The sequence below is a fragment of the Malurus melanocephalus genome, unplaced genomic scaffold, assembly GCF_030028575.1.
Source record: "Malurus melanocephalus ecotype Western Australia unplaced genomic scaffold, MMel_1.1 scaffold_2141, whole genome shotgun sequence".
Lineage (NCBI taxonomy): Eukaryota > Metazoa > Chordata > Aves > Passeriformes > Maluridae > Malurus > Malurus melanocephalus.
Window position 1 is genome coordinate 1 of NW_026625373.1, and position 10,192 is coordinate 10,192.

The 10,192-nt window shown below is 51.2% G+C and overlaps 1 protein-coding gene and 1 non-coding gene across 2 annotated transcripts; both read left to right on the forward strand.

Moving 5' to 3' along the window:
* Window positions 1-651: 651 nt before the first annotated feature.
* On the forward strand, window positions 652-4,398 carry LOC130587609 (josephin-2-like; the record flags this gene model as incomplete). The annotated part of the gene is made up of 2 exons (XM_057388587.1): window positions 652-860; window positions 4,161-4,398. Coding segments are annotated over 2 exons (309 nt in total), but the record flags the coding sequence as incomplete, so codon positions are not given.
* Window positions 4,399-9,643: 5,245 nt separating this feature from the next.
* Window positions 9,644-9,715, forward strand: TRNAE-CUC (transfer RNA glutamic acid (anticodon CUC)). The gene has a single exon. It is a non-coding gene; the product is annotated as a tRNA-Glu (tRNA).
* The last annotated feature ends 477 nt before the right edge of the window (window positions 9,716-10,192 follow it).

Genomic DNA, 10,192 nt, shown 5'->3' on the forward strand with positions numbered 1-10,192 from the left:
ATTAACCCGGGACCCCTGCCCAAATTACCCGAGACCCCTCCCCAAATTAACCCGGACCCCTCCCCAAATTACCTGAGACCCCTCCCCAAATTGGGGATGGACCCCTGAGACCCCTCCCCAAATTCTTGGACCCCCCCTCCTCCAATTCCAGCCCCCTCTGAGACCCCCAACCCAATTGGGGACGTTTCAAACCCCTCCTGTCACACCGGCCTTGGTGACCATGGGATGGGAAAAGCGATGATGGGACCCCTCCCCAAATTCAGGGACAGCTTCCTGAGACCCCTCCCCAAATTCCCGGACCCCCCAGCCCAATTCCAGCCTCCTCTGAGACCCCCGACCCAATTGGGGACCTTACAAACCCCTCCTGTCACACCGGCTTTAGTGACCACGGGACGGCCATAACGACAATGAGACCCCTCCCCAAATTCAGGGACAGCCTCCTGAGACCCCTCCCCAAGTTTTGGAACCCTCCCGTGACCCCTTCCCCAAATTCCAGCCCCCTCTGAGACCCCCAACCCAATTGGGGACGTTTCAAACCCCCTTTGTCACACCGGCTTTAGTGACCATGGGACGGCCATAACGACAATGAGACCCCTCCCCATGACCCCAAAAGCCCCCTCCCCAAATTCCCGCCCCCCCTAACGCCCCCTGTGCCCCCTCCCCAGCCCGCTGGAGCGCCTGGCGCTGCCGCACATTTTGGGATTCCTGCTCAATGTCCCCTCGCGGGTGACATTGGGGACGCTGGCGCTGCCYGTGTCCCGCCCGCACTGGGTCGGCGTTCGCCGCCTCGGCCGCACTTTTTACAACCTGGACTCCAAATTGGCCGCCCCCGCCGCCATCGGMGCCGAGCCGCAGCTCAGGTGAGGGGAACGCGGCGATTTTGGGGCGAAATTCGGGGATTTTGGGGCGAAATTTGGCGATTTTGAGGGTGAAATTTGAGGGGTTTAAGCTGTCTGTGCGCTGATTGGCTGAGTGGGATGTCAATCACAGCAGAGAGCCAATCAGCGTCGTTGGATGGGGGGGAATGCTCCCGCCTCAGGTTTCCCGCCTCCGGCCCTGCGAAAGAACTTCGGAGCTTTTGAGGAGAAATTCGGGAATTTTGGGGCGGAATTCCGGGTTTTTCGGGTGAAATTTTGAAGTTTTGTAGGAAAGATTCGGTGATTTGGGGCGAAACGCGGCGATTTTGGGGCAAAATTTGTTGATTTTGGGACTGAAATTGGAGGATTTTGAGCGTGAAATTTGAGGGCTTAAAACTGGCTGTGCGCTGATTGGCTGAGCGCGATGTCAGTCAAAAGAGAGAGCCAATCAGCGTCGCTGGATGAGGGGAAAGCTCCCGCCCATTGTTTCCCACCTCAGGCGCTGTGGGAAAAAACTTTGGAGATTTTGAGGAGAAATTCGGGAATTTTGGGGCGGAATTCGGGGTTTTTCGGGTGAAATTTGGAGGTTTTGTAGGAAAATTTCGGTGTTTTGTGGCGAAATTTGGCGATTTTCGGGCTGAAATTGGAGGAATTTGAGGGTGAATTTTGAGGGGTTTTAACTCCCTGTGCGTTGATTGGCTGAATGGGATGTCAATCAAACGAGAGAGCCAATCAGCGTCGTTGGATGAGGGGAACGCTCCCGCCCACGGTTTCCCGCACAGGTGCTGTGGGAAAGAAAATGGGGGATTTGGGGGAGAAATTCGGGAATTTTGGGGCTGAAATTTGAGGATTTTGGGACTGAAATTCGAGGATTTTGGGACTGAAATTCGGAGATTTTGGGACTGAAATTCAAGGATTTTGGGACTGAAATTCGGGGATTTTGGGGCTGAAATGTGAGGATTTTGAGGGTGGAGTTGGAGGGTTTTAAAGTGCCTGTGCGCTGATTGGCTAAAAGGGATGTCAATCACAGCAGAGAGCCAATCAGCGTCGTTGGATGAGGGGAAAGCTCCCGCCTCGGGTTTCCCGCCACAGGCGCTGTAGGGAAGAAAATGGGTGATTTTGGGGAGAAATTCGGGAATTTTGGGGTAGAATTTTGGGGTTTTCAGGTGAAATTTGGAGGTTTTGTAGGAAAGATTCGGTGATTTGGGGCGAAACGCGGCGATTTTGGGGCAAAATTTGTTGATTTTGGGACTGAAATTGGAGGATTTTGAGGGTGAAATTTGAGGGCTTAAAACTGGCTGTGCGCTGATTGGCTGAGCGCGATGTCAATCAAAAGAGAGAGCCAATCAGCGTCGTTGGATGAGGGGAACGCTCCCGCCCATGGTTTTCCACCACAGGCGCTGTGGGGAAAACTTCGGGGATTTTGAGGAGAATTTCAGGAATTTTGGGGCGGAGTTCGGGTTTTTTCGGGTGAAATTTGGAGGTTTTGTAGGAAAGGTTCGGTGATTTGGGGCGAAACGCGGCGATTTTGGGGCAAAATTCGGTGATTTTGGGGCTGAAATTCGAGGATTTTGGTGAAATTTGAGGGGGTTTGAGTTGTCCGCGTTCTGATTGGCTGAGGCTGATGTCAATCAAAGGAGAGAGCCAATCAGCGTCGCTGGATGAGGGGAAAGCTCCCGCCTCAGGTTTCCCGCCTCAGGCGCTGTGGGGAAAAACTTCGGAGATTTTGAGGAAAAATTCGGGAATTTTGGGGCAGAATTCGGGGTTTTTCGGGTGGAATTTGGAGGTTTTGTAGGAAAGATTCGGTGATTTGGAGTGGAACGCGGCGGTTTTGGGGCAAAATCGGCGATTTTGGGGCTGAAATTCGAAGATTTTGAGGGTGAAATTTGAGGGGTTTTAACTGCTTGTGCGCTGATTGGCTGAGCGGGATGTCAATCAAGTGTCGGAGCCAATCAGCGCGAATCGCGGGGAAGGGGGGACACTCCCGCCCAAGGTTTCCCGCCACAGGCGCTGTGGGGAAGAAATTGAGGGATTTTGAGGAGAAATTTGGGAATTTTGGGGCGGAATTTGAGGGTTTTGGGGAGAAATTTGGGAATATTGAGGTGGAATTCGGGGGTTTTGGGGTGAAATTTTGAGATTTTGCAGTGGAATTCAGAGATTTTGGAGTGAAACGCGTGGATTTTGGGTCAAAATTTGGGGATTTTGGGGTAAAACTCGGGGTTTTTAGGTCGAAATTCAGAGATTTGGGGGTGAATTTCGAGGATTTTGGGGTGAAATTCAGAGATTTTGGGGTGAATACCGGGATTTTGGGTCAGAATTCGGGGATTTTGGGGTGAAATTCGGGGAGTTTTGGGCTGGAATTTGGGGATTTGGGGTCAAAATTCAGAGAATTTGGGGTCAAATTCGTGGGTTTTGGGTCAAAATTCAGAGATTTTGGAATGAAATTCGGGGGTTTTGGGCTGTAATTCGGGTGAAATTCGGGGGTTTGGGGCCGGAATTTGAGGATTTTGGGTGAAAATTCGGAGATTTTGGATCAAAAATCAGACATTTTGGGGTGAAATTCAGAGATTTTGGATCGAAAATCAGAGATTTTGGGGTGAAATTGGGCTATTTTGGGGTGAAATTCAGATTTTGGGGTGAAACTCGTGGGTTTTGGGTCGAAATTCGGGGATTTTGGGATGAAATTGGGCTATTTTGGGGTGAAATTGGGATATTTTGAGGTGAAATTGGGATATTTTGGGGTGAAATTGGGCTATATTGGGGTGAAATTGGGCTATTTTGGGTGAAATTGGGCTATTTTGGGGTGAAATTGGGCTATTTTGGGTTGAAATTGGGATATTTTGGGGTGAAATTGGGCTATTTTGGGTGAAATTGGGATATTTTGAGGTGAAATTGGGATATTTTCGGTGAAATTGGGCTATTTTGGGTGAAATTGGGATATTTTCGGTGAAATTGGGCAATTTTGGGTGAAATTGGGCTATTTTGGGTGAAATTGGGCAATTTTGGGTGAAATTGGGATATTTTGGGTGAAATTGGGATATTTTGAGGTGAAATTGGGATATTTTGAGGTGAAATTGGGATATTTTCGGTGAAATTGGGATATTTTCGGTGAAATTGGGATATTTTGGGTTGAAATTGGGATATTTTGGGGTGAAATTGGGATATTTTGGGTGAAATTGGGATATTTTCGGTGAAATTGGGATATTTTGGGGTGAAATTGGGCTATTTTGGGGTGAAATTGGGCTATTTTGGGGTGAAATTGTGCTATTTTGGGGTGAAATTCAGATATTTTTGCTGTTCCAGGGAGTTCCTGCGGGAGGCGCTGTCGCGGGGCCCCTCGGAGCTGTTCCTGGTGGTGCCCCGGGACGTGGAGGAGGCGGGGACGTGGCTGAGCCCCGAGTGACACCCGAGGTGACACCCAGAGTGACACCCGACACCCCTGGGTGGCACCCGAGGGTGGCACCGCCGAGTTTTGATGGAAAACGATGGAATTTCGGGGTTTTTTCCGATGGAATTTTTGGGTTTTCCCACCGGAATTTGGGGGTTTTTCAAGGATGAGTCGCCCCCACCCATCGATGTCACCTCAATGTCACCTCAGGGGGGACAGGGGACACCCGTAGGTGGCACCGCTGAGTTTTGATGGAAAACAACGGAATTTCGGGGGTTTTTCCGATGGAATTTTTGGGTTTTCCCACCGGAATTTGGACGTTGCCCGAGCCCGAGTCACCCCCACCCATCGATGTCACCTCGATGTCACCTCAGGGGGGACAAGGGACACCCGAGGGTGGCACCGCCGAGTTTTGATGGAAAACAATGGAATTTGATGGAAAACGATGGAATTTTGTTTTTTCCAATGGAATTTTTGGGTTTCCCACCGGAATTTGGGCGTTTCCTGAGCCTGAGTCGCCCCCACCCATCGATGTCACCTCGGTGTCACCTCAGGGGGGGACAGGGGACACCCATGGGTGGCACCGCCGAGTTTTGATGGAAAACCATGGAATTTGATGAAAAACGATGGAATTTTGGCTTTTTTACGATGGAATTTTTGGGTTTTCCCACCAGAATTTGGGCGTTTCCCGAGCCTGAGTCACCCCCACCCATCGATGTCACCTCGGGGGGGGACAGGGGACACCCATGGGTGGCACCGCCAAGTTTTGATGGAAAACAATGGAATTTGACAGAAAATGATGGAATTTTGGCTTTTTTCCGATGGAATTTTTGGGTTTTTCCGATGGAATTTTTGGGTTTTCCCACCGGAATTTGGGCGTTTCCCGAGGCTGAGTCACCCCCACCCATCGATGTCACCTCGGTGTCACCTCAGGGGGGACAGGGGACACCCGTGGGTGGCACCACTGAGTTTTGATGGAAAACAACGGAATTTGACAGAAAATGATGGAATTTCAGGGTTTTTCCGATGGAATTTTTGGGTTTTCCCACCGGAATTTGGGCGTTTCCCGAGCCCGAGTCACCCCCACCCATCGATGTCACCTCGGTGTCACCTCAGGGGGGGACAGGGGACACCCGAGGGTGGCACCGCCGAGTTTTGATGGAAAACGATGGAATTTCGGGGTTTTTTCCGATGGAATTTTTGGGTTTTCCCACCGGAATTTGGGCGTTTCCCGAGCCTGAGTTGCCCCCACCCATCGATGTCACCTCGGTGTCACCTCGGGGGGGACAAGGGACACCCATGGGTGGCACCCGAGGGTGGCACCACTAAGTTTTGATGGAAAATGATGGAATTTGATGAAAACGATGGAATTTTGGGTTTTTTTCTGATGGAATTTTTGGGTTTTCCCACCAGAATTTGGGCGTTTCCCGAGCCCGAGTCACCCCCACCCATCGATGTCACCTCGATGTCACCTCGGGGGGGACAAGGGACACCCATGGGTGGCACCCGAGGGTGGCACCGCTGAGTTTTGATGGAAAACAACGGAATTTGATGGAAAATGATGGAATTTTTGGTTTTTTCCAATGGAATTTTTGGGTTTTTCCACCGGAATTTGGGCGTTTCCCGAGCCCGAGTCACCCCACCCATCGATGTCACCTCGGGGGGGACAGGGGACACCCATGGGTGGCACCCGAGAGTGGCACCGCCGAGTTTTGATGGAAAACAACGGAATTTCAGGTTTTTTTGGACGGAGTTTTTGGGTTTTCCCACCGGAATTTGGGCGTTTCCCGAGCCCGAGTCACCCCCACCCATCGATGTCACTTCGATGTCACCTCGGGGGGAACAGGGGACACCCCTGGGTGGCACCCGAGGGTGGCACCACCAAGTTTTGATGGAAAACAGTGGAATTTGACAGAAAACGATGGAATTTTGGGTTTTTTTGATGGAATTTTTGGGTTTTCCCACCGGAATTTGGGTGTTTCCCGAGCCTGAGTCACCCCCACCCATCGATGTCACCTCAGGGGGAACAAGGGACACCCGTGGGTGGCACCCATGGGTGGCACCGCTGAGTTTTGATGCAAAAAGATGGAATTTTGGGGTTTTTTCCAATGGAATTTTTGGGTTTTCCCACTGGAATTTGGGCATTTCCCGAGGCTGAGTCACCCCCACCCATCGATGTCACCTCGGTGTCACCTCGGGGGGGACAGGGGACACCCGAGGGTGGCACCGCAGAGTTTTGATGGAAAATGATGGAATTTTGGTTTTTTTTCCAATGGAATTTTTGGGTTTTCCCACCGGAATTTGGGCGTTTCCCAAGCCTGAGCCGCCCCCACTCATCGATGTCACCTCGATGTCACCTCGGGGGGAACAGGGGACACCCATGGGTGGCACCTGAGGGTGGCACCACCAAGTTTTGATGGAAAACAGTGGAATTTAACAGAAAATGATGGAATTTCGGGGTTTTTCCGATGGAATTTTTGGGTTTTCCCACCAGAATTTGGGAATTTCCTGAGGATGAGCCGCCCCCACCCATCGATGTCACCTCAGGGGGGACAGGGGACACCCGAGGGTGGCACCGCCGAGTTTTGATGGAAAACTATGGAATTTGATGAAAAACGATGGAATTTCGGGGTTTTTTCCGATGGAATTTTTGGGTTTTCCCACCGGAATTTGGGCGTTTCCCGAGGCTGAGTCACCCCCACCCATCGATGTCACCTCGATGTCACCTCGGGGGGGACAGGGGGCACCCGAGGGTGGCACCACTGAGTTTTGATGGAAAACGATGGAATTTGACAGAAAATGATGGAATTTCAGGGTTTTTCCGATGGAATTTTTGGGTTTTCCCACCGGAATTTGGGCATTTCCCGAGCCTGAGTTGCCCCCACCCATCGATGTCACCTCGGTGTCACCTCAAGGGGGACAGGGGACACCCGAGGGTGGCACCGCAGAGTTTTGATGGAAAACGATGGAATTTGACAGAAAACGATGGAATTTTGGGGTTTTTCCACGGGAATTTGGGCGTTTCCCGTTTTCCTGAGTCACCCCCACCCATCGGAGTCACCTCTGGAGCCATAAATCCTCCCCAAAAAATGATTAAAAGCGAAGGTTTGCAGCTCTGTGTCCGTGTGTTTGTTCCTTGTGGATGGAAAAATTATAAAATCCCCAAATTTCACCCCAAAATCCCCAAATTTCAACCCAAAATCCCCAAATTTCACCCCCAAAACCCTGAGTTTTACCCCAAAATCCCCGAATTCCACCCCAAATCCTGCCCCAGACCCCAAATTCCATCCCAAACCCCCCGAATTTCGCCCCAAAATCTCCGATTTCCACCCCAAAAACCCCAACCCCGCCGAATTCTGCCCAAAATCTCCGAATTCCACCCCAAACCTTCCTGAATTTTGCCCAAATTTCTCCCCAAAACGCCCAATTTCCACCCCAAACCCCCCGAATTTCGCCCCAAAATCTCCAATTTCCACCCCAAAATCCCCCAAACCGCCGAATTCTGCCCAAAATCTCCAAATTCCACCCCAAACCTTCCTGAATTTTGCCCCAAAACCTCCAAATTCCACCCCAAATGCCCGAATTTTGCCCCAATATCTCCGATTTCCACCCCAAAATCCCCCAAACCCCCGAATTCCCCCCAAACTCCCTGAATTTCGTCGCAAAATCTCCGAAATCCACCCCGAAATTCCCAAATTTCTCCCCAAACCCCCAAATTCCACCCCAAACCCTCCGAATGTCTCCCCAAACCCCTTTAATTTCGCCCCAAAATCTCCGAAATCCACCCGAAAAACCCCAAATTTCCCTTAAATCCCCAAATTTCTCCCCAAAATCCCCGAATTCCACCCCAAACCCTCCGAATGTCTCCACAAACCCCCTTAATTTCACCCCAAAATCTCTGAAATCCACCCCAAAACCCCCAAATTTCTCTCCAAAACCCCCAAAATTCCCCCAAATCCCCAAATTTCTCCCCAAAACCTCCACATTTCGCCCCAAAATGTCCGAATTTTCTTCTCCGCAGCGCCGAAGGCGGGAAATCTGAGGCGGGGGCGTTCCCACCCCTAAACCGCGCTGTGATTGGCTCTGCCGTTTGATTGACAGCCTCCCCGGACTCCTTCAGCCAATCAGCGCTCGGCCCAACGGGTCTCTGATGGCGCCGGCGCCGCGCAGCCCAAAACCCCCGAATTTATCCCCGAAATCCTCGAATTTCGCCCACAATCCCCGAATTTCCTCCCTAAACCCGCGAATTCCACCCGAAAATTCCTAACTTTTACACCAAAACCCCCAAATTCCGCCGTAAATGCCAACATTTTCCCCCAGTCCCGGATTCTGAGGGGAAAAAGCTGCGGAGGCGTTACCATTTTCAAAACCGCGCTGTGATTGGCTCTGCCGTTTGATTGACAGCTCCTCCGGACCCCTTCAGCCAATCAGCGCTCGGCCGAACGGGTCTCTGATGGCGCCGGCGCCGCGCAGCCCAAAACCCCCGAATTTATGCCCGAAATCCTCGAATTCAGCCCAAAAAAACACGAATTTCCTCCTAAACCCGCGAATTCCTCCCGAAAATCACTGAATTTTCCACCAAAACCCCCAAATTCCGCCCTAAATGCCCAACATTCTCCCCCAGTCCCGGATTCTGAGGGGAAAAGCTGCGGAGGCGTTACCAGTCCTCTTCTGCGCTGTGATTGGCTCTGCCGTTTGATTGACAGCCTCTCCGGACCCCCTCAGCCAATCAGCGCTCGGCCGAACGGGTCTGTGATGGCGCCGGCGCCGCGCAGCCCAAAACCCCCGAATTTACCCCCGAAATCCTCGAATTCCGCCAAAAAAACTCGGAATTTCCTCCCTAAACTCGCAAATTCCACCCAAAAATCCCTAAATTTGCCACCAAAATCGCCAAATTCCGCCCTAAATGCCAACATTTTCTCCCGGACCCGGAGTGTGAGGGGGAAAAGCTGCAGAGGCGTTCCCAGTCCTGTTCCGCGCTGTGATTGGCTCTGCTGTTTGATTGACAGTCTCTTCTGACCCCTTCAGCCAATCAGCGCTCGGCTGAACGGGTCTGTGATGGCGCCGGCGGCGCGCGGCCCAAAAACCCCCGAATTTACCCCCGAAATCCTCGAATTCAGCCCAAAAAACCCCAAATTTCCTCCTAAATCCGGAATTCCACCCGAAAATCCCTAAATTTTACACCAAAACCCCCAAATTCCGCCGTAACCGCCAACATTTACCCCCAGTCCCATTTTTCCCCAGAGCGTGAGGGGAAAAAGCTGCGGAGGCGTTACCACCCCTAACCCGGGCTGTGATTGGCTCTGCTGTTTGATTGACAGCCTCCCCGGACCCCCTCAGCCAATCAGCGCAAGCGGTGAAGGCTCTGATGGCGCCGCCGCCATTCCATTGGCGGCCGTCCCTGGTGGTCTAGTGGTTAGGATTCGGCGCTCTCACCGCCGCGGCCCGGGTTCGATTCCCGGTCAGGGAACATCGTTTTCATCTCTTTATTATCGATTTTATTTATTTATTTTCTATTTTCCTCCCAACTTATTTCCGCTTTTAATTTTTTCCACCGCCGAGGCCTCTTTCCCCCCCGCCATAGTTCCCCTCAAAGTTTAGCGTTTCATCCAAGAGTTATTTAAAAAAAAAAGAAAAAAAATAATGATTAAAAGCAATGGTTTGCAGCTCTGTGTCCGCGTGTTTGTTCCTTGGGGATGGAAAAATTCCAAAATCCCCAAATTTCACCCCAAAATCCCCGAATTTCACCCTAAAATCCCCAAATTTCACCCCAAAATCCCTGAATTTTCCCCCCAAATCCCGCCCCAGACCCCGAATTCCACGCCCAACTCCCCGAATTCCACACTCTGCAAATCCCTGAATTTTTCTTTTTCGTAAGAAACAAAAAAGATTCGTGAAAGAATTTTTCTTTTTCGTAAGAAAGAAAAAGATTCTTGAAAGAATTTTT